This window comes from Athalia rosae, chromosome 6, assembly GCF_917208135.1.
Source record: "Athalia rosae chromosome 6, iyAthRosa1.1, whole genome shotgun sequence".
Classification (NCBI taxonomy): domain Eukaryota; kingdom Metazoa; phylum Arthropoda; class Insecta; order Hymenoptera; family Athaliidae; genus Athalia; species Athalia rosae.
In genome coordinates, this window is record NC_064031.1 from 13,049,671 (window position 1) to 13,074,446 (window position 24,776).

The following is a 24,776-nucleotide window of genomic DNA, read 5'->3' on the forward strand; positions in this document are numbered from 1 at the left end:
GATTTCGCCGAGAGTATGAAATTGTTCATTTCGACGTCGCGAGGCGACTAAAATCCGAGCAACGTCATATACTCGAGTGCGATAAACATGCAGTTTTTATCGTCTATCTTCGAAACACTCGGCCCGATATTAAATTTCTAATCAATAGTCTGGATTCAATAATTATTAGATCCATCGACGCGATTTTCTTTCCCGTATCGAATCTCCGGATTAGATGTTATAACCGTTTTTCAATTTCGATAAATATCCCCACCCACCCCTCTCATCCTGCGCTGTATCATCGTGATTATTTTCGTAATCGACGTTATATTAATTTGCGAGCTCCCGTGATCCGTGAAAACGAATTTTTAATATTTTCTGCAAGAGAACAACGAGTAGCGCGGAATATAAAAATCACAAAGAGTATCAACTTTATTTTTAATCTTCTCTTTTATTCGCGCCGAATCGAAAATGAAATATGTAAATTGTAAATGAATTTCGGAGGAACTCGGGAGATGAGGGGATGCGGGTATTGAAGATCAAAACAAATTTTTGATCGAGTGTCGCCCGGTCCCTCAGCTATCGAATAAGCGTCCTCGCCTTCGCCCGGCAGCGACTATAACGCTCTGACGTAAAATATATAACGCAGAAATTGAAGGAGATACCGACGACAAAGAAGGGCCGTACCGAGCAGAAAAATAAAAGACCTTCGACACCCTCGGATCGGCAAGGATCTCTCTTCTCCTCACTTACGCTGCGTCCATTAGCTGCACTTCGACAGCGCGAGAGAAAGGAGAAGAGAAGAAAAAAAAAAAATGTTGAGAATGAGTCGCGAAGAGTGAAGAAACAGGAATTCTTCTGTATATTCTTTCGCGAGCACGTCCGTAAAAATATCTCGAGAAACAAAAATAACGTCTTAACGCCTCGTACGGATGGCGAGTATCCTAGTTGCGTACGCTGCGCGAAGATGGTGTAGAGAAAAAAGAGGTAAAAAAATCGTGTTCGGAAAATAGAGAAAAAAAAAAACGAAATTGAGAAAAGCTCCGATATCACGACTTCTGACATTCTTTTGCTATTCTATCGAATTTTCTTGGATCCTCGCGACCCCCGCTGCAGGCTGCGGTGCCACAGGACATACGAAGCGTGAATGCGGAACAAGAGAAAACGGATGAAAAATTTTCGTAACGAGATAACGCCGCCGACTTACTTCCTTTTCGGAGAAGCAACGACGTCGGTAAAAAATGAAGTCGAAGTAGTCGAGGTTGAGCTTAACGGGCGCATAACACGTACTTTTAACTCACAATCAAGGCCATGACTAATTATTTAACTCCTGATAGCGAGAAGGAGTTATTTCGATTATCTGAAATCACCGAGAATCGGGAAAAACGGTGATTCAGTAGCTGCTAATAACGTGAGAAAAAAGGAAAAAAAAAATCACCGCATTACTTTTAACGCCAATCAGTGTCGGCGCAGTGTCGAGTGGGCGATAAGATAAATCAAAATCAATAGAATGACTCACCGAGTAACGCCTGAAAGAGACGACTCTTGAAGATTCTGATGACACGTTCGATCGCTAATCTCAATTGTTTGTCCTGAGGTCTTGTCAGTTTCGCATGATAATCTTCCAGCAGCTCCAACGCCCTGTGCGCCTCTGTAAAAAAATTAAAAAAAACACAAATAAACGAATGGATAAAAATTTATATTCACACCACCTGTTTGGTTTTCGTGTAAAAAAATCTCCAAAAATCGAAATCGTATGCGGCACTTCCGAAAAACCCCCGTCGACACCCCGAAGACATATTTTTATTTTATACAATATTTTTGCCACATGGTTTCAATGGGTGTACATTTTCGTCCATTTCAAGGATCAATTGAGCTTTCCAGTTATGTTTGTATTAGCAACGGTTAGTAAAAGGGGCCGGAAAAAAACTCTCCCCTATTACATCGTTCCACATGAACGTACACGAACGCATTAAAAACGTTTCAGGTGCGCAAAGGGTAAATAAAACATTTACCGTGTCGTTCAATCCTGTTGTTGTTCGCCGTAAAACGTTGAACGTAAAACTTAAAACCTAGGTAATCTGTCCTCCCCGTACGAGGGTAGCGAGCGAAAAGAAAAGAAAAAAAAACAAAAAACGAAACAAAATTGAAACAGATAGAACAGAAAGAGGAGAGGAAAAATCTTCAACGAAACTAAAATACAACAATCTCAATTAACTTCGTACATAAAACAGCTGCGTGCACTTTATTTTCATTTTTTCAATCTCAACCGGCAATAGGGAGTCGCTGTTTTATGAGCCGTGTTTAACGGTGATCTCCGAGTTTATGGTTGGAAGAGGAAAAAGGGATGAGAAAAAAATCGCAATGTGGCACCGAATAATTAAGAACGTGATACCCAAAAAATGATCCTGCAGCGCCTGCAGTTTGTCGAGGTAAAAATGCTTTTTCGCTCAGGCAAACCAGTCGCCGTTTGGTGCAATGAAACTTTTTCGAAGCCTCGTCGATGTGTGTTATACACGCGGTACGGCGAGAAGAGCTTTCCACTCTATTTTCCCCTTCTTTCAGCGCTTCAATATTTTTGTTTTTTCGTTTTTATATCGCACGGTAGATAAGAGGATGAAATCGCGACCCTCCCTTTCAATCACCAAGGGCTCCCGCGCGCGGTGGTTGTTACCTTAAAATAGCTCTACCTTCTTACGCTGCTACGGAGACACCCCTGACAAAAATCTTGTGCATAAACGACTGCGGAAAGTATAACGTTAATACGCTTTCGGAGGATGGTGCTATAATAACCTTACAAAGGACGTCGCGCGAACCCCTCTTACGATAATATTCACCTTATTGCTTCGTAGGCATCACAGTACGTAACGAAGGACGTTTAACGATGAGAATTATTATCTTTCTAGCCCACCCCTTGGCACCTCTTTCGTCGCGAATTATATAACTCTTACAGCCAAACATCCGCGCATATTATTACAGAGGGAGGGCTACGCCGTCGAGTCGAATATATTTTGATCCGAGTTTTCGGACGGCGAAGGGGGCGGAGGGGGTGGAGGAGGACCCGCTGCAGCTGTCGGTTGAAAGGTCAACCCAACGTGTTACCGAACGCTCGAGTGTCGTGTATAAATGATGGCGACGAAGAGGTGACGCCGGTGGTATAATTGAATCGCGAATGATTCTCGCCCTCGGGGGGTCGCGGGGGTCGCGACAACGAGCGAAAGAGAGAGAGAGAGAGAGAGAGGGAAACAAGGGCGGAAGTTTTCACGTAATTTCAAAACGCACGTCAGACGTGCTCTACGATCCCGTCGAGGAATTTTCAATGTTCACCCTAGTACCGATCCGAATCGTAGAAAATATCTCGAACAGATTCGACCGGATGGGATCGGCTCGCGCCACCGTTAATTATAAAGGTAATTAGTCAGCGGACTCTGAATTTTGTACGAAGTGTACGGCAATATTAAAATGTGAAAAACCGCCCGAAGAAACTTTCTATGAATTCAATGAATATGCTGCAGCGAATCGCATGAAATGACTGGAAATCCAAAAAGTATCGTGTGCTCGAAAACCACGCGGGTGAATAGCCCTTCGGATTTTACTCAATGTGATTCGTTTCTTTTTTTTTTTTTTCTTCATTTCATAAGTGTGGAGGATATACGTGAGAGTACATAGGTACGGAGACACGGAGGCGAGTTACATTTCTGCGGTAGCAAGGATGTACCGTACAGAAGTCTTTTTCAGAGTAACGAAAACTCCGGCTACTTGTTTCGCGTCGTAAACGTTGTCGAATGACGACTACCTGGTGAATGGTAGTTGGCAGGGGTTGAAGGGGGGGAACGGAGTTAGGTAAAACAACTTTCAGGAAATTGGTTTTTCACGAATCGACTCGGTTCTTCGCAGGGGCGGTGCCGGTACGAGAAAAAAAAAATAGAAAAAAAACAAAGAAAAACAACGATGAAAATAATAACGGAAAAAAAGAATTTAAAGAATAAGGGAAAAGGTTCGAAATCCGCGGGACCTAGAATTTGTTACAAAACTGCAGCGCTTTTATTATTTCCGATATCATGAACATCGTTGTTGGGGTTCCTTACTCGCTGGAATCGCTACACAGGCGGAGAGAAAATCCGTGAAAAGGCTATACGTACAAAACTAGTCCAATATAAACGTCTGGACATCCTTCGATTTCGTGCTTACCAAAATGTTTGGTAGCACAAAATTGAAAAGAGAAAAAGATCAGGGAGACGAAATATCTTACCAATTTTTGCCAATACTATCAATTATTATATCGACTTGAATCAAGTCGCGTCTTCAGCGGATTAATTTTATTCTCGTTGGTCGAAGAAACTTATAGTCGCATCGTTGCGAATGACGAGGCACGTGAGGTAAATTGGAAACTGTCGGAAAACCGTCGGACCGAGGTCAAGAATTTTGTCATGAAAACGAAGAGGAGCGTCACGTGGAGAACCGCGGAAGGGATTCTCTCCCGGGGACATCACTCGAATCCACTGTAACCGCAAATTAAAACTGACCCCTCAACCGAACTGAACTTGCAAAGAGACGATGAGAGACGAGCGTTCCGAGTGATATCGAATTTTCAATTTCACCCGGTAATAATGGAACGCTCGAGATGCCCACTTCTCAAACTTCGTTTCCGAATTCTATGTGACGAATTTTCTCAGATCCTGCAGTCTACTGTAGCGGAAACTACCGAACGTCATCGGATGTATATTCCTCATTCATTCATCGATGTACACAGATTGTGCTTTTTTAACAAATCAGGGAGATGAGATTCGAGAAGACCTTCGACCTTCGACGTAAGAAGCTACGTGTACACCGAACGCTGCGTTGTATCGCGATTCGTTTGAAATCGGAGCGTGTAATTACACGGCTCGTTGCACCCGCCGCCGTCCCACCGTGACTCCGTATATCACAAATTCAGTAACCCTGCAGTTGATGAGATTATAAAAAATATTCCGCCGGTAGTTATATCTGGAGGATAAAAAGAAGATCATTTCAAACAAAATTTTTTCTAGTCATAAAACAAAAAAGCAACACGCTTATACCACCCCTCCTCTGCTTGTATACTTTTATCTCATTTTTTTTTTTTTGTTCCAATTTTAACCACGCGTCCTTTGAAATACTCCGCGCGTTACAAGCATCGTTTGGGTTGATCAAATGTGCTCATTTCGCATGCGATGTAATGCGCGGGTACACTCGAAAGTTTTCCGACGAGTCTATAACAGAACGGGGAATCTCGCTTCAACTCTGGCAACGAGTGTTTTGTCGCACCCTTGAACCCATCACCCTTACACACGGATGATGCAGAGACGAGGAGCAAGAGACGGGAGAAAAAAGAAAAAAAAAAAGAAAAAGAAAAGAAGAAAAAAGAAAACGGTCGTACAACCGCGGAGACGCGATGCTCCGGGGCAAAGCATAACCCCGTTAATTGCCGCCGAGAATAATTAATAGGAGAACATGATACGCTTCAAATACGAGTTATGCGTAGTACGTACGTACGTACCGTGCATGCTAAATATATAAGACTATGCAATTACCGCACTCAATGGAGGTCCGCGCAGCGCATTGCAAATCTGCAATTTTCGATTCCGACCGTGTTCCGATTTTGCGAAATTTTGGATTTTTTCTTCGATCCGATATAATTAGCGAGATATAGCGCGGTTATACGGCCAGTTTCTGTACCGCGACGTAAAAAATTTATTATAGTTTAAGATAAAACCGAATGGATTTATACGTAGGGTTGGTTTCGCGTTGGCCTGGTGGTTAATAAATTCCCTTACCGAGCGATATTTCGTTCAAATGGATTTTCACCGTCGTCAATGTTCTCCGGTCGGGTAGTCCGTTAGAAGAACTCCCGAAGATATTATATACGGTTCGCACGAATATTTCGAAATTTATTACGCTTTCCGCCACGCCGAGAGAGCTGCGAATGAGAAAAGAAAGATACCGAGTAAAAGTAGAAACGAGAAAACGAATGAGCGGTGAAAGCGAAAAACGGAGAGAAATAATAACTTACTTGATAAGTTACAAGATTCGGGCCCGGTAAACTTGCACCGCCATTATTACGTAGCACCCCTCATTGTCGCGATCCCGAATGACGCTCTGCACGTCCAAGAGTAATCGCGACAAAGTTTTCTACCCGCTCGCGATGTTACCGCCGCGATATATTCATAGGTGATAAATTAACGTGGACCACGACGATCATGTGCGAAACGAATCACGCGATACTGGACGAACGAGAAACCGAAAAAAAAAATCAAAAAAAAGGCCACGAGCGATCAAATCTTCCACGTATTTCACGTTCGAGGCAAAGTTTCGTTCGCATGCGGTGTGTCTCTTTCGCAAACCCCCGTATCGTAATGGCGGCTAATTTTTTTTCTTCTCTCTTCCTACCGCGCGTGGTTCGGACGCGAATATCGGAGAAGAGGGGTTCTCGCGGACGTTGAGCGATTCTGGAGACACCGACATTTTACCACTCGTCTAAATGTCACGCATTTGTCGGGAATACAACGTATAAGATAAATAGAAGGACTTTCAGACCGAGTCTTTGTCCCGATGCCAAAAGCCACCCTCGATCGTCCCGCATGCCCGTGCGCGAGTTGTTCGTGCCAACTTCGCTCTAGATCAGATATAATGGGGGAGAAAAATAATGCAGTAATCATCGGCATGCGAGGAGGTTTTTAAAATATGTGACGTAGATCCAATATTTATTTTTTTTCCACGTTCGAACAATATTCATATTTTTCGGAAGGGAGATGTTTTCGCGTCCTTCTCGACTTCGATTTCGGCTATATCAATTCAGTCGAATCTCGCGAATACGGGGACGTAGACTGGGGGGTAAAAAAAATATCCTTACGGAGATGAATTCGCAGGGTTAAGAGCGAGCGAGCTTCTCGAACGTATGTACGTCAGATCGATGGCAAAAATTTGGGTTTCAAGATACGCGGAAATGAAAATATATCCTACCCAAAGGTTTAAAGTAGATTCGGTAGATTTTGGTGAAGAGGGTATATAAAGTATATATATATATACGCAGTAGTACGCAGAGATAATTTGCGGTCGGCCCTGTTTTCTGGGTAATCTAAAAGGTCGGAGAAAAGGAATTCGAGCTGACAAAAAGTCGTGGAAAAAGGATACGTCTTCGTTAAAAGAGAGCGGGTGGCGCGCACGGGTCCGACCATCGGCCACGGTTGAATTTGACCGGAAACTGAAGGAACTTACTTATACGCCTATACGCCGCCACGATCCCGATCCACCGTACGACTCTAGAGCCAAAACTCTCTCGGTTTCCCAACCCGAATTCTACTGTAATTATCCTAATTTTACTGCCACCACTCGCACACAGCAGCACCGCTGGTAGGAGGAACGACGCTAAGCTACTCAAGTAATTATTCTTAGTTTACCGAAAAGCTGAATTGAAATAGAGAGCCTCGCTACTCGGGTCGCAAACTCTGGCAGCGAACTACACGATGATTCTAATTAAACTTGAGCGGTAATTACAAATGCATCGGTCATGCGAAAATTAAACGCAATACACACCCGCGGTAATTACCTCGTCATAATTCACGCTTGTTTGTTCGAGAGAGAAAAACAAATTAAATAACTGAAGGAGGGAGAAAAATGACAATTTTTTCACAAATTAGTTGGAAAATTCGTACGACACCGAACGGAGTTTTCGTTCGGGATCTGCGGTTCAATCATGACCGAATCGCTGTTTAAATGTTTTCGACCAGGGGTCGAATGTGAATGTTTTTATAATAATAAAAAAGATAGATACAACGGTACGAGAATAGGGTTGTATAAATTGGTACGTGTACGAGGAATTTTATCATGCAATAAATCCAATCGTACGACAATTTTTGCCGAAGATAACGTTCGCCGGCTTCCCAGTGGTACGTATAAAAGTTCTTCGGGACTTATTGGCCGATGACAAAGTACATATTTTATGGCTGCATTGATATTGGTGAAAGTTTTAAAGGCATAAAATCTGCAACTATACCGCGAAGCAGAACCAGCCCCCGAACGGCATACGTATGAATATTATTATTGTATTGGTATTATACATTTCTACTTTTTTTTATATTACGAATTGGGTCGTCACCGAATTTACGGTCCAGAGATTTTCCAGCGCTGTTGAGAAATTCAAAATCTCCACATCTACCGACCTGAATTTCGCTTGTGAAAAGAAAAAAAAGGAAAAACTTTAGCACCGATATCTCGATTTCATTTAATCGATTTTTCGTCGCATGAAAAATAAAAGCAAAATCAGACAGCGTAGCGCGTCGGTAACGAAAGTCTACACATCACGTTACCGCGATAAAGTGACGACGGAATCGGATGGATAAAGTCTACGTACGTTTGATGGGAAGAAAGAAAAAAAAAAAAGAAAAAAAGAAAAAAATAGACACCCGGTACTCTTCCCAGTTATCTAATATACATGGCTTGGCATAGGAGTTAAAGCATAGCTGCTGCAGCGGATCAGAATTCTGGAGATCAAAGGACAGGTAGGGGTCAAAGGTCGCCTGAAAATATCTTCTCCCCTCTTTTTTCCACCGCCCCGGAACGCTGTCAACTTTTTTCGCTCTTTTTCTCTTTCTCACTCTCTCTCACTCACACTCTCTCTCTCTCTCTCTCTCATCTCGCGTACGAACATTTATCACTTTCTTACAAAACCGTACGTATAAAGACAAATGAGGTGGCTCTCGACATTCCAAAATCCCTGAAATATGACTTTAAACTTTTGACTGATGTTTATCGTCCGTAGCTGTACCGGAATGTACACGTGCAGAATAGGAGAGAAAGAAAAAAAAAGGTAAAATATCAGCCGTCCAAGATTTTCTTCGAACATCTATTTCTCCGCATTAGATGTAAATGAAGTATTTATTTTAATAATAAATCGCTCAACGAACGTGGGAAATGATAAATTTTTCACGGACGTTTATCGAAGGGTGCACGGGCAGGGGTGAGGCAGGAAACCGACGATTGCGGTGAACGGTAACTGGGTGTACGAGGGGCGGGTTGAAAGTGACTTGACGCGTTACGTTGTTTGAATTTTTAATTCAAGACAATGGTACCCGTCGCGAGGCGAAGGTGTATTTCGTATTCTCGTGGCAATATTCGTTCCGCGTGGACCGGGAAGCGCACCTTCCTCTCCGAGAGCAGACGAAACGAAATGGGACGGGCGGTAGCGGGAAAATTTTGTATTCAGGGGCGAACGTCAAGCGGTCTAGTGTACCAACCGACCGACCGACCGACCGACCGACCTACCCACCAATCTCGCGAATTGTCGTGTGTTCAAGCATCCCAGACGAAAAGCACCGTTTCCAGGGCGAATTTATCCTTTGTGCGTTTTGACAATCACCATTGTCTGTTTTTGTACACCGTCAACCCTTTATTACATCGGTTAGGATAATCAAGGTCTGTTCGACGACGCTTCGGAAACCTACCGGGGGATACTGCGATACCATTTTACGTTTGATAATAAAATGTTATTCTCACGTTTTCACGTTGATTTAGCTGTCGACTCGTTACTTTCTTTCTCATTTGAGGGAATTGAGGCGAAGTAACGCAGGTTCCAAATTAAACTCCCGCATAGTTTGGCGGGCAGGTTGCCCCCGTTATGGAATATGTATCTCGCTCCCCGTACGACCTTATTGTAAAGCGGTAACGATGTTCATTATTATTACAGCGATTTAGCGGGGAGGAGAATGGAAAAGTAGACGAGGGCGGAACAGGGTGGAGAATCGGTTTGTTTTGGATTAAAATTAACTTCGAAATGGTTAGAATTACGACTAATTATTCCCCGGGGAATTCGTTAATGCTCCATGATTTAATTAGCGAGTTGCCCATACGGAAGGTAATCCGCGAACGACCTAGCTCCGATACTCTTTTAGTGGAAAAGTCGCGTAATTCTTCGTTCGCCGGTATATCCGTGTATAGAGTAAAAGAGAGGTAAACGATAAGTGAAAATTGGAAGAAAAAAATCTGCCTTACGGCATTAAAAGTGCGTTACCTGTACAGTAGGCCGCGATGGGGGAATAAACTGAACGCGAAATTGAAACCTGCTTTACGAGCCATTAATAAAAATCACCTCTGTGGGGTTTCCCTTACACCGTATTCTGCGTATGAGTATTTTGCATCTATTCGCCATTAATTTAGTGAATAATATTTCAACGAGTTGAAAGTAGTCGGAAGTCGGAAAAAGTGAGATATACGTATATATACCACGCGGTATATACGAAAGCAATTGGAATCGAAGTCCAATTTTACGCTTCTGAAAACACATATTTTTCTATTCCATACGCGTCTGCAATTACCACGCTTCACAGTCACACGTTTCAACAGAAATTGCAAACTGCTCCGTTTTCGCCTATGGAGAAATCCGTCTCTACCCCGTTGGCTTTTCCATCCGTCCAACAATGAATTGTGAAAATAGAATGGAAAAAAAAAAATTCTCGATAGTTTATATAATTCCTCAACGGAACAAAGTATAATCGAAATAGGTATGATCACGAATGATCCCGGTGGATGTGGACTGAAATCGAGCTTCGAATGTGCTTTTTTTAACACTTTTTCTACGCGAATACCGGATGCCGTGAAAAACGCAACTTCGTGTGAATTTTTCAAAATTTTCTCATCGTCGAACAACGAACGAGTGTGCGGATAATTTAGAACGCATTTTTCTCCGTGCGTTTTCACGTACCAACAATTGGAAATATTCTCCACAATTGTAATTTATTTTAAAAGGCGTAATGCATGTAAACCGTATGCCATCGGTAACCGCGCATCGCATCATTCGCTATGTGGGTGCCGTGGTTACGTGTGTAAATTTTGGGCTTGAAATCTCAAGAGAACGATAATTTCACCCCATTTCAACAGCTCTGAAATGTGAGAAATGCGCGTGAAAAGATGGTGGACGAAAAAATTTCAGGAGCGAAAAGCGAGAACGAACGGAATGAGGAGAAAAATTACGCTCCGTTGGTTTCTACGTGACTTTACGATGAATTTTGTTGGCTGTGATGATTCTTTTTTTAATTAAATTATTAACCATAGATTTTTCTCAAAAATTGGACCGAAATTGAACATTTTTCTGAAGCCCCTTGAAAACGTCGAAAAAGTATTCAAGAAATAGTTTTAAAAAAGAGCTTCGTTTGTCGTTCATTTGCATCGTTAGAACACTTGTACGAGTTGAAGGAAATTACAGTCCATCCATTTATAAGAAGCGACGATTTAACGAATTTAACCGTTCTATTATTCAAAGCTTTTCGGATACGGGAGAGAATTATCTTTCGCTAAATACGTTCCCTGTCGCGAGGATGCCTCGGATTGGGGTCCATGTATTTTTACAACCACCGCTTACGCCGCTGCGAGCTTAGGATGAGCTAAATCCGACGAGATTCGCGGCCATATTTAGCCGTAGAAGCGAAAAATTTCGATTGCGAAATAACCGTGAAAAAATGAAAAATTTCGATTGAAAATAAAAATTAAAAATAGGGGCAAAAAAATACAATCGTACAAGGCGACAGGATTTGATCCCGTCCTACCGTGAGCCATGTATCCTATCCACTTTGCCCAATTACTTTGATAACCTGTTGAATGGATTATCAACGGCTGCACCGCTGCTGCTGGCGGACCGAGCCGTCCGTCAACTGCCATTTTGAAAAGCGATTCGAGTCAGTCCAGCGATCTAAAAATAAACGGATTCGAAAAAGACAAACAGATATCGTCTCACGTTTTTTTCACTTTAATCAACGATCGTCGAAAAATCATTCGATGAAAGTCCGTAACTGGATGTGAAAAATGAAGAGCATCCGTAACGAGGACTTTGTTTCGTTCGGAGCACGAAACGTGCCAGTGGTAGAGTCGAGCGATAAGTCGGACGTACGGAGGCTGCGGTGGTTGGCCAACCGCGGGAATGTATATCCCTCTTCGAAACTCGGATAACTCGAAGCAGAGAGGGGGAATGTAGAGAAAAAGAGAGAGAGATATATGAAAAGGGAAATAGGAAGGAGGGCTGGCGGGAAGGAAGGAAGGAAGGGCGGGCGGGGAAGATGGGAATATTTAAAACCCTGGAGAACAATGTGTCGACGAAAGCAACAAATCTCCCACGCCCGCAGTAGTGGTACACGTATAGCGAACACTACTACGCCTCGACTACCAAAAAGTTTTATGAGAGCCATAGCTGAAAACTAACCCCTGACTAAGGTCTATCTCTATATTCTATGGAATATACACGCCCGGAGGCAAAGGAGAGGCAATTTTTGCTGATCTATATCCTCTATTTTTAGGTAGTGAGAAATGAACGGATAGAAAACAAATCGGTGGCTTCTGTAACATTTTCTTAAAAATACCGATCCGCGGACGTGGGATGAAACTTTGTTCCGAAAGTTTGAAATTTCCAAATTTTCGGAATTCGGATAGCGACGACGAAGTTGACCTGTTCCAGCGTCCGGACTCGCGTAACGGTGGTATAATTGAACGGATATACTTCCCACCAATTACGATCGTAGCTGGTACAGGACATAGAACATACCATAGGATGTACGATATAGGTGTCGGTTAATTAGCGGAATTTGCATGAAGTACCAAAGACACCAGACAGTCTAATTTGAGTGACTTACGGTAGCGTTCCAGGTATAGGACAGTCGGCAAATAGCAACACATGCCGTTGTCAGCGTGAACGTGGGCGTACATGTTACGACGAAATTCTCTGCGTTAATCCTTTGGCTGGTGGTATCGAACCGCTAAAAGGGTCGCTCACTCTTTAAACCAAACCGCAGAACTCCCGTTGTTTGCATTTCACACACGTTGCTCATTCTACAATTTGACTGCCTGCCTCAGTTTCTGTTTTTCTCTACTTTCCCCCCTCGCACTTCCCTCCGGAGAAACGGGCTCAGATGTTGAGGCAGGTTTGGATAAATGATGATGAAAAAAAGAAAAAAAAATCAAACAGAGAATCTCACTCGTCAGCGTCGCTTGTCACTCTCACAAAAACCTTCTCCACTCTTGTCAACATTTTTTATTTCTGACGATTTAAATTTGACTTCGGTGTTCGGATATATTCGAAAATTTAACTTTGAATTTAAATTGAAAAGAGAGAGAGAGAAGGAACAAAGATTGAAAACAATGAGAATGTTGTACGTTATTCGCGGTTCCGTTAGGGGATGAAATTTTAATGGACGTTGAGGAGTTGGGCACGTGCTCGTTAACGGAGGTCCAAAAGTTACCTCGACATTCGTATCAATTACCAATTTTTCAAAACTTCGGCGTATTCGACGCCTCACTTGTTCACCGTATGTCACCGACAGTTCAATTACGTGCGACGTTAACGACACTTCGAATCAAAAAACGACACGTAAGAACGGGTGCGTATATTTTTTGATATCAAATCAAATCAATTGTACGTCTTTGTCCATTTTACTCGATGAATTCGTTGTTCGTCGGAGATCACGATATTTCAGTTCACGTTACGTTTTACACGGGTAAAAGATTAAAGCGATTTTTCGAAAGATTAATGTAAACCCCAACGGATTATTATCACCGACAGGTTAATTAATTCTTCTTTGATTTGCCACGCGAACTATGCACACCTTATTCATATCTGCATGAACTTGCCCCTATCACCCGTCTCTCCGAACTACGTTTCACCGACGAAGTAACAATACGGCAACGGTGAAAACAGCGCGTTGTTTGTATACACGAGCCGCGCTGCTATAATCCCTTGTAACCTATCGTGACGTTCTCCGCGTAACACGATGCGAAATAATTCATATCCCGATCGCACAGGCAGCCAACAACTTCCGGGTCTCTATTAACCCATTTTGTGAACTTTACGCTTTGTTCCAGTGTCTCAGATCTTGAACAATCGGGATCCAACACCTGCTACAAGAGAATACGAACAAAGACAATGTTCAACGAACAAATGGAAGATCCGAATCCGATATATACCCAGCAATTATCACATTCGCTCGATGCGAACGCAATCGATGATTTCTCCCGAAACGCGACGCGATTGAACAAATTTAAAGGAGTGCAAATAAAAAAAAACCAAAAATCAAATTAATTACAACGCGCCCCTGTCAACGAGGGGATTAAAAATTGCACGCACGGGACATAAACCCCGGCTAGACGACAAGAACCGGGATAATCATAGCCTTGCAGTTCTCCGCAGTCGGTTTAAATCAAGCGTGCAATTTTTTTTTTTCTTCTTCTCTTCTTTCTATTCTCTTTTTTCCGCACAAGCTTGTTTAATTACACTCCGTTGTCACTGACCTCGCACCGGCTGTATATTCCTTTACAGTTTTTCTAACTTGGTATAAAGTGTTGAAATTGTTAGAAAAAAAAAAATTTTCCTCTCTACTTTGGCTCTCACTCGTCGCACAGATTTATTTGTCAATCAATATTTTACCACCGATTTTCGGTGATAATTTTTATTTCGTCAGCAGTACGCTGCGCGGCGGAGTCGATTACGTTGCTGTGGAACGAGAGCGACAACTACAACATACGACCGCACCGTGCGGCCTTCGACCGCTGACTGCCGAAGCTTCACCCCCTCACAACTCAACAACCCCCAAACTGGCGCCACCACCTGCCGTTCTTGTACCCCATGGCAGCTTCTACTTCAGCCTCCCGTCCACCTACTCCTCTCTACTCTGACGTTCAACTCCCGTTTGAAATTCTACCCTCCGACTCACCCTTAACGTTACGATCTTGGTTTTTCTCCGTTAAAAATCATCGCCTCGTGGACTTCGTCGCTGCCGCACGTTGCCTCTGAACAAGCCGACAATGAGAGAGAAAGATTAAATTCTGCCGCCACTGGGGAGTGTAACGTGTCACTATCGATAACAAGGAGTCTCGGAAGAATGATAACAAGATGGAGAAAGAGATGAAAAGTAATGAGACCTAGGACTTCGGAGTACGACACGACTATGCGTATTATAAATCTTGACTTAGGATTCAGAAACATTTCAACTATCCCGAGTTCATTTATTCCAGTTTTGGAATCAGATTTCCTTCTTTTTGCCACCCCCGGCATTTTGTTTTACATTTTATTTAGTTGATTATATTAGACCTCTGTCAGAGTCTTGCTGTTCACATGGCGACAAATGAGAATTCAAATTATTATTTTTTTATTCTCAAACTCTGCATGCCTAACGAAGGGAGAGGACGTTAGAAGAGTATAAGGAAGGAAATCGGTAAAACGAGATAAGGTCGGGGATCATTTAATTACGTTGAATTAAGCACGTTTCTTTGAGACATCGATTTCCCAGGAAAGACGTACCTACCTACCTATCTTCATCTTTATCCCGAACTGCGAACAGCAGCTGCTCTTTCTTAGCAGCTTTCTGCCACGCAGACAAATTTTCACAACCAAACTCCGCCGGAATAAAATGAAAAGGGATGTAAGACGAATACTTAGAGAGCTGTGTGGACATAGAAGTGAAAAGAAAGAAAGCGAAGACCGGGAAAAAAAGAAAATAAAAAAAATCAGACCCCGCGGAATCTCCCTCCGCGCTTTTGTATTCAATTGGCCATAAAACAACGTTGCGTGTCAAGATAAACGCGAATTCACTGGGCGGAAAGTAAATCAGCGATTTCCGCAATCTGCGGCAATAACGCGCGTAGAAAATATCCTTGGTTATCAAACGTGAGTGAAAACCGGCGAGAAATTTTGGCGAAATGTAATACGTTGCACTGTACGTGGCCTAATTTTACCAGAATTCTAATTTTTCCGCGATTGGAACAGAAGATCGAGTCGTTAAAAGAGGGAATAGTGGAATCCCGGGTCGAATTCTATTTTTGAAGCTGATCTACGAGAGGAAGAGGCTGACGGGTTCCAATCATCAAGACGAAAGAAATGCGATTTCTCTATTCTCTCTCTTCTTCCTCGTCTTCCTTTAAAAGTACGATCTTCCTGAATATTACCGAGTAATAGCCTATCAGCAGTTCCACTACTACCGCCACCACTACTACTACTGCGAAAACCTCGTGGCTTTCGGTCGATCGATGTGTCGCACCTAGAAAAGAGACCCCTCTCCTCGTTTTCTCGTAGGTATAAGAAAGGACGCGTGAGAGATGGAAAAATAAGCTCAGCCCCCCCCCTCTCCCACGACCATCTCAGATTTAATAGCATTCGCGTTCTATTGGCACAGCCACTTTTATATTGTTCCCCCTAATAGAAATGACGGCGAGAAAATTTTTTGAATAAACGATTTTCATTTGAGAGTTACAGAAAATTGTCCACTTCGGTTTCTCCGATCGGCAGACTCCGAATTAAACGTGAAGAATTTCGCTCCCAAGAAAATTGTTTTCTAATTTTTTTTCCAGGGAGACAAAAAAAAAAAGAAATATCTCGTTCGAAAAAGTCTACACATCCTGATTGTGAGAAACGACAGCTGCTCGATACGCATAATTGAATTATACGAATCGATACAGATTCTTATAAGTTTTCGGGGTCCAGATACTTCATCCCTTACGTGTATAGCTACAAACACTTAAAAAACTGCTCAATTATGTAGCTGGTTCAGAAAGGTTCGCAGTGAAATCTGAAAGTCACCAACCTTAGAATCCACTGCGTCTCTCTCTCTCTCTCTCTCGCCAATTTCTCTGAATGAAAAGGCGACCCGCTGACCTTTTCCTTACTATCCGTGCCTCTTGCACGGCCTCTGCAGGAACTCACCCGTGATGCAGCAAACGACACCGCATACCTTATACATATCTTGCGCAGCGTATTTCGCATACATTCGCATACATGATAATCCTTTCTTTTTCTCAATTTTTTTTTTTTGTTTTTTTATTGTTTTTGTTTCATTTTTTCCCTCCTCTTTCTCTCACACTTATTATCAGACTCGCGCACCACCCCTTGAGTAAAATTGAGTGAGAATTTTAAATTTCGCATGAAGGAGTAGCCGCGGAATCCTCAAAATTTTATTGCGCTTTTAACGCGTGTAGTTGGAGAATTTTTTCGGCTTGTATACCTTAGCAGGCGACGCGTCGGCATACGTGTGTCGAATATCATGAATAGAGAGTATTTTTTACATTTTTATATTACGCTCTCTTGGAATCTACTTTTCATACTGAGTTACCGCCCTATGAAAATTTAGTTGCTCAGAGTTTTTTGCGCGTAAAAAGCGTAAGCTGGTCTGAAACATAAGAACCGATTCGATGATTACGACTTAAAAATTACAAAAAAAATTTCTCGCCGTGTTCGGGAGAAAAAAGGGAAACGAATTTTTTCAGATTCCAGTTGACAGCGGTGGAAATATTCGACCATTGAAATGTATGTGATTATCCGTAAGCCAGATGGAATAAAAAAAAAAACTTAGCTTACAGAGTTCTAAAATCCAATATTTTCTCTGGGCTTATCGAAGAGCTTCGATTTCAGGTGAAAACCTGGGGGAGTTATAGACGCGAGTCTTTTGCGGGAGGGACTAGCGAAGCTAATTGCATTCAATCCTACGAGATTTATGTACACACACAGACAGACAGACATGGGTATACGTGTAAAGCGAGGATGCACGTAATCTTTTATTTTACTCATGGATTTTCCTCCTCGTTTTTCGATTCGTTTCGATATAGAGCGTGGATAATTCCGCGGATATTTTTTTTCCATTTTTAATACGGCGCGGTCGAATTTTATTCGACAAAAGCGTAAATTATACGTTTCGAGTGCATATTTGTTGTTGCATTTATTCGTTCAGATCACCGGCCACCTGTCTTCCCATTCATGATTCAATTACGTCCAATACATAAACATAAATATACAATACCTCGCCCGGACTCCCCCTCATCGTATTTGCTTTTCGCCGTATAGTTAATGTAAGGGAAACACGGAGTAAAACTCAGATTGGCAGCACTCCCTTGTTTTCTCGCTCTGTTGTGCAAAAGGAAAACAAAAATAAAAGAAAAACAGAACCAAGAGAAAGAAGTAATAGCGTGACGGCACACGAGGAGCGGAAAGGGAATAAGAAAATCCGTGCCCTCCGCCCAGAAAATAAAAATCCGAAACTTTGCGAATCATTCACTCTGCGAGGAAGCTTTTTTATATTATACCCGAGCATGATATTTATTACCAATAATAAGTAGAACTTTAACTTTTACTCTATAGATTCTTTGGACGATTTAATTGCAGAGGTATCATGGCTACAGACCCCCGACGTCGGCTGCCTCGGGGCCAGGAATCCTCCGGGAATAACAAACGGAAGCAACAAAAATTCCTACGACGCTAAGAGGCATTCCTCAATCCTTGAGGAATTTTTCTCGACTCGGTATAATATTCGTGGGACGAAGATGAGGCAGAAGCGGAAAGAATGGAGAGAAAAAAAAAATGGAGGGAAACGTTGCGGCACAACCGTTCGTTGGGAATAACTTTGAAATTAAAAGTACCGATCCCGGTTTTTTCAAATCCGGCCCTCTCGAGGGCGAGCTTTCGAACGGAACCCCGTATGGTATCGTAAGAGATCTTATCGTCTCATCGTTTGACGACGTAACGATTTCTACCCTTCGAAATTTCGGAGTTTGCGATCCGTCGAGTTTTCGCGATAGACCGACGCCGCGGGCACCGCACAATGCACGACACCGCCAGCTTAATCTCCGCAATGATAAAGCGGGTGGAAACAAAAATTCCGTGCGGTCCGTCAAAAAAAAAAAAAAGAAGAAGAAACGGAAAAAATAACCGTGTGAATGATTGAACTGACGGATGTGTAAAAAACAGCGTAATTACGTCTCGGAGTTTTTGTCACCCGCGGCCACAAATCCGAGCTCCGAAAAGACGGATGGTGTGGAAGTTGTTGGTTTTTTTTTTTTCTCTAAACCGATGCAGGGGGAAAAGAGAGAAACGAAAAACATTAAACGCGTTATTAATCACGCATTACATTCGTACACGTGAACGAAGAAAAAAGACCAGTTTCCCAGAGGGTGTTCAGAGGCTGAGCGAAACCTTCGGTGAACGGTACAATCAGAAAACGGATATCCCATTTTGGTTCGGTCAGAATTGGCTATTTCGCCGACTCGAGATGGCAACGCTAACCTCAGGCTAAGGGATTACAAAATAATTTGAGCCCGCGGAGGTGGTCGTCCGGCTTTTTGCCCCCAACAGGAGAATATATACCTATAGAAATTTTGATGTATCTGCCTCTACGTTTCGTCTCCCTTGCGACTGCGAGTCCTCCACAGCGAGTCTGAATTTCTACCGAAAATATATGATATACATGTATATCGATTCGAATCAAACGTCGGAGTGAAGTGTGCGGTACTCGTGCGCCCACACCGGTGTATATACGAGGAGAAGTTGTATCCCTGAAAGTGGATAAAGTATAACGAATTACGAAGCCATTTGTGACTCTCTTATATACGTTCCATCGAAGCTAATATAGCTCTGGACGTAATAGAAGCGGTAACCTTCGCAGAGCCAGGAGCCTCGAAGTTATGGCTAAAGACATATGAAAAGAGAAAAATATCAAGCGTTGCTGAAGCTGAGAGCGGAGATCCGATAAAAGAGAGAAATACTAAAAAACAGACGTTCGGTGGCCGAATTTCACCCGGGTAATTTCAATAAGCTGGATTTTTTTACCAACAAATTATTCATCGTTCGTGGGACTTCTCGGTTACCTGATACCCATTTGTACACCTATTCGTTCTTCTCATTATTTTTTTTCGTTCACTTCGATGACTAATAACCACAGTGATAAAATCGTGATCGTTTGCTCACACCTCCCACGATTTTTCGCAATTCCGAATATCGCTGAGAAACGAAACGTGTACACGACCTAAGTAAAAATCCCGTTTAATTACGTGCACATCGTTCGCCACTCGTATCTAACTTATATCCAGAGGACAAAAGGATTTTAAAAAGGTATTTTCGAATTTATATCACCTGTAAAATATGAATCACCTCAGTATTGTGTGCGCGCAGGTATTATGTGATATACTAATGACATATGTTTGGAAAGTTTTATCGATCACGTTACGTTTGTTTCGCTGGTACACGTATGCGTATTACGGATGACAAAAACTCCAATTGTAATCGTCCCGTTGTTTTTGTTGATGCAACATTTATCGTCGCGTGTATTTCAGTCGGCGTGTACGGCATATTACACCTATCCGAAGTTGGGGGGAAATTTCAGATGCCCCGAGCAATAATTCACACGTGAACATGTATTATTTCGTATGATAGCTACACACATGTGATATACGACGTTGAGCCGGAAGTTCAATCTTCTAAACTTAGACGCGATGGAATAAAATAAGGTTACGTCGGTGGTGCGCTATGTTCAAGGCGATACAGTCCTCTTCTCATTTCATATTTTATTTTTTTCCTCTCGCTATTTCTAAAGTCGGAAGTAAAATGATGGCTCGGGAGATGCAGTGCGAAGTCTTGCGACGTTATACTCAGTCATTGCTCGTGTATCATTATTATTCGCGTGAAAAACGCGAACATCTACGGCTCGGATCCGCTCCGAACGCATTCCTTTTACGATCCGTTTTTTCTCTCTATTCCTCTGGGTTTTTATTACAAAAGCCCCGCCGTTCGGGGGCCAGCTATTCTCGGATGTTATCGCGACGATGAAATGCAAAATTTTCAAATCTGGTCGGGGCTAACCTTCCCCAGTTCGCCAAAATTCCGGTTTCTCGCCTCTTTACACCTTTGACGAGTTTAAATGGAGTTTCATCAGCTACGGTATCGAGCGTGACGTCGAGTCGTAATTCTTTGAAGTTATGACATTAGCGAGCAGAATAATACCAACAATAAAAGGCGAATAAAATTCTTATCTCTGTCGCTAACTAAGTAAGTTGTAGGATCCGCGGCGGGTGTTGCGGCATCGCGACATCCTTGTTGACACAATTTACGCCTTATAAATTGTACACGCGCAATCGGCGGGCCGTGCGTAATACGGCGACCCACGTAACCCGAAACTTTCGTATCCGTTCTTCGTTTTATCCCGCTGGGAATAATCGTTAGGAATCTTCGCCCCGAGTGGAGTTTCGTGTCGGAGTCCGAAATGCCCCTCGCGATCATCGAGAAATGAGTCGGAATTTTTTTTTTTTTTAACGGGGCCGCCGTATCGTCGCCGGGGAAAAATCGCCTCCTGAGAACGTACGTCCGCATGAATTTCACCTTATCGCTATATCGCCGAGAATAAAACGGCGACGAATTAGTGCGGCGAAGAAGCTCGAGGCAAAAGTCGAGCAATCAACAGGTCGCTGATATCGAAGCCAGAGCGACAAAGAGTAAAATGGAGCTTTTGATGTACGGGACGCGTCGAGGTGAAGACAAAAAAAAAAAAGGACGAAGCCCCCGGAGCTTCCATCGGATCGTCGACTGATTTTTCGCGGTGACGATCACGAGACGCTTAGGCCGGATGAAGACCGAAAGCGTATAATAAAAAAAACACGGGGAGAGCAATCGAATGTTTATTTATTCGTGCATCAGTCGTCCTTGACATTGTTCGTGAAGTTTTATCTGCGCCTGATATCGCCTGCGCTGTACAAATAACGAGCGACTGCAAATTGTGATATTTTCCAATCGGACGAAACGACGATTTCAACGACATCGCGGCGGTGAATTTAGCGATAGCTCGCGATAGTTGACCGGACAAAATTTAGGGATATGCGGGGAATGTCTGGAAAAGCAGTTTAGTAATGGATGATTTAATTAGCTCGAACTGAATGCGGAATCGTCGGTAATTCTCCCCGCGATCTGCATACCCGCCATTGAGGCTGACTATAATTATTGAACACAATACGCTGCTGTCTAGCGCATTTATTCGCTATACGCTACCAACTTTTACCATTGGGATGCCTCGGTTTCTCGAAATGCACGCGGATGGCTGGGACTATAAAACATCCGCGGAAGAATACCGAACAATGGTTGGGACACGCCGAAACTTTTTGGGAGTTCGTATCAAAATATAAAGCGCTAACGTCGCAGATATAACTTGTTTGGAGTTCAGTTAGGGTCCACTAAACTATTGGCCTAATTTACTTTTGAAGAGACTCCGTTTTGTCCACCGGCTCGCGAATCATACCGTCGAGTCGGGCGATGCTGGTGAATGAATCTTCAAAATTATAGAAATTAAGAATTGAGAAAATTGTGAGCTTGCGAAACGATGACGCAAACAGAAACTCATGAGATTGCGTGGGAAATAGTGGCGCACTTGTCTAAACCTAGAAAATTATACGAATAATTTATTCTCACCTTTTTTTTTTCGGGAGATTTTGAACGAAAATAACGTTAGCGGAAATGGGATTTACGTCGTCGTTAGATTGTTCGTTAGTCGGTGGAGAAAACAGCTGCTTTTATGCCCTAGTTGATAGCGGAAGCTTTAACGAGGAACCTTTGTCTCCGGTAATAAGTTTATAATAAGTTCAACCCGGCCGGCTAGCTATAGTCGTAGAAGGCTAATATCATGGTTTTCATAAGACATGGGATACTGTAAATGGAGAGCCTGAACAAAGTGCGCTACGCGTTGTTGCGAGAAAATAAAAATAATTTAGTGGGCTCTTCGGTCGTCCGTAATGCACGGTTGGATATTAACGAGTTGTTGCGATAGCAGGAGATACCGCGGTTAGCTTTCCTTACGGTAATTGAGTTACATAAATTACCAGCGTTTTACTGCACAAAAAACGTATGATCAACGAGCGATCGCATTATTTATTTTAATACAACGCGCGCGCTCGTCTTTGACGATGATTTATTAATTGTATTTTATAATTTCACTTAACGTTCTAACGGGTTACCTTCTCCACCGCTGAAATTCAATGGAAGTTTCTTTCCCGGTTACAACTTGCATATTTCGCGAGTCTGCGTTCTTAGTCTCGTAAGAAGCAGAGCTTTCATCTTATCAGTGCCCAAGTAAATAGCCGCCCACAGCGTCGATATAAAACAGACAGAGTTCCAGCTAGCTAGCGACTCCATCGTAATGGTTCACCTGCCAAAAGTACCAAAACTCGCGACAGCGACTGCTTTATGGCCACAATGGCTATGCGGAACAGGAGGTGAGAGGTTGCGAAAAATTATCCAATTTTGGTTTTTTAGACGTGAAAAAAGTGAACGGAAATATTTCGGAAGCTTCGAACGATTCCCGGGAAAAGGAAGAGCCTCGCTAGGATTAACCGTAGATATTTTTCAGCGGCCATGGCGATGATCGTCATGGGTTTGATGCAGGGCTGGTCATCGCCGGTCCTCGCGCGACTCCTTGGACCGGATTCTCCGTTGCCGATAACCGAAACCGAGGCATCTTGGGTGGCGTCGCTGATGAACATCGGTAGACTTCTCGGTGGAATCGCAGCGCCCTTCAGCGTCGAGTATTTCGGTGGCAAACGGACGCTTTTTTTAATCGGATTCCCGACAGCCGTGGGATGGATCTGTTGTGCGGTCGCCGACCACGTAGCCTGGCTTTACGTCGCGCGTATATTGTGCGGAGCTGGTATGGGAGCTACGTTGGGTGCGTTTCCGCTTTACGTGGGCGAGATTTCCGACCCCTGCATAAGGGGTGCACTGGTGACGTTAGTGATGAACGGTGGTCCGTTCGGTGGACTACTCGGAACATTGATGGGAACTTATTTGACGATGAGAACGTTCGCGATTATCAGTCTGGTGCCGACGACGATATTCGTCGTGGTTTACGCGCTGGTACCGGAATCGCCTCACCATCTATTCAGAATCGGGAAGACCGCCGAGGCAGAGTTGGCATTCCAATGGTATCACCGGAGAGCGGGAACGAAGGAAATGGAGGCCCTGAAACAGTTTGTCTCCACATCGAGCACCCCCTCCTTCCGTCAGACACTCCGTGAATTTTGCATACCGAGATACAGAAAGGCGGGTATAATCATCTTGGTTCTGTTCATGTTCATGCACATCAGCGGCGTGAACAGTTTCATAGTCTACATGGAGATCATACTGACGAGAGCGAAAGTCACATCGATCGCTCCGTCATCGGTGGTGGTCATCGGAGGAGCCGCGTCGATCGTTATAGGATGGGTGGCGATCTACACGATCGAAAGATGCGGCCGAAAGCTTCTCCTTATCATTTCTAGCGCCGGAACTAGCACCGCTATGATCATGTTGGGCGTACACTTCACCCTGATTCAGCGGGATCCGGACATTGCACCGAGAGACTGGTTACCCATCAGCTCGGTGATTATCTTTCAGATATTTTTTTGTCTCGGTCTATTAATCGTACCCAGCACCATTCTGAGCGAGCTTTTCCCCTCGCATTTGAAAAGCACGGCGGCATTGATCGGTGGGATTTCGTCAGGTGGGTTCGCTTTCATTTCCACCAAGTCGTATCAGCCGATGGTCGACGCCATGGGTGAAAATTACGTGTTTTGGACGTACGCTGGTATAGCCATACTCGCGATCCCGTTCACCATTTTTTGCCTACCGGAAACCCAGGGAAAAACGCTACAGGAGATTCAAGAAATATTGAGAAAGGGCGAGAAGGAAACGAAAACTGAAAACGGGGATCAGGGGATCTCGTAGTTTCAACGGAATCAGATGTGATTCGGGGATAATGAAGAAGCATTTACGCGTTTTTAATTAGATGATGATACGTAGGTTTCTATGACGTAAAATGAATAAGAATAGGTTTGGAGTAAGGTCACGACAAAAGTGACATTTCCTAGTCAATATTTGAACACTTGAGATAATGCTAGGCATAAGGAAAGACGTACTTGTAACGCTCTATGACTCGTGACTGTATAATTATTCATAATGAAGAAATACAAGAGCGATTAATATTTCATCGTTTCGACCGGACAATAAGCTTATTATGAGAGCTCAA

The 24,776-nt window shown here is 43.2% G+C and overlaps 2 protein-coding genes across 6 annotated transcripts in view; one reads left to right on the plus strand and one right to left on the minus strand.

The window, feature by feature from the left end:
* Window positions 1-24,776, minus strand: part of LOC105690854 (disks large 1 tumor suppressor protein) — a 311,797-nt gene that overhangs the window by 245,207 nt on the left and 41,814 nt on the right. For 3 of the 4 annotated variants that reach the window (XM_048657365.1, XM_048657364.1, XM_048657363.1), the window contains exon 2: window positions 1,499-1,630. In XM_048657365.1, coding sequence (XP_048513322.1) covers window positions 1,499-1,630 — 132 coding nt within the window. Of the gene's footprint in view, window positions 1-1,498; window positions 1,631-12,614; window positions 12,752-24,776 lie in introns of those variants that run through there. The other variant, XM_020855182.2, reaches the window with a different exon arrangement.
* LOC105690856 (facilitated trehalose transporter Tret1-like) lies at window positions 20,907-24,735 on the plus strand. 2 transcript variants are annotated; one of them, XM_048657421.1, is made up of 3 exons: window positions 20,907-22,989; window positions 23,124-24,130; window positions 24,252-24,735. In XM_048657421.1, the coding sequence occupies exons 1-3, from the start codon at window positions 22,914-22,916 to the stop codon at window positions 24,339-24,341; spliced, it is 1,173 nt and encodes a 390-aa protein (XP_048513378.1). In that variant the 5' UTR covers window positions 20,907-22,913; the 3' UTR covers window positions 24,342-24,735. The 2 variants fall into 2 exon arrangements, with proteins under 2 accessions (XP_048513378.1, XP_012264420.2); XM_012408997.3 differs by having other exon boundaries at window positions 22,128-22,989; window positions 23,124-24,735.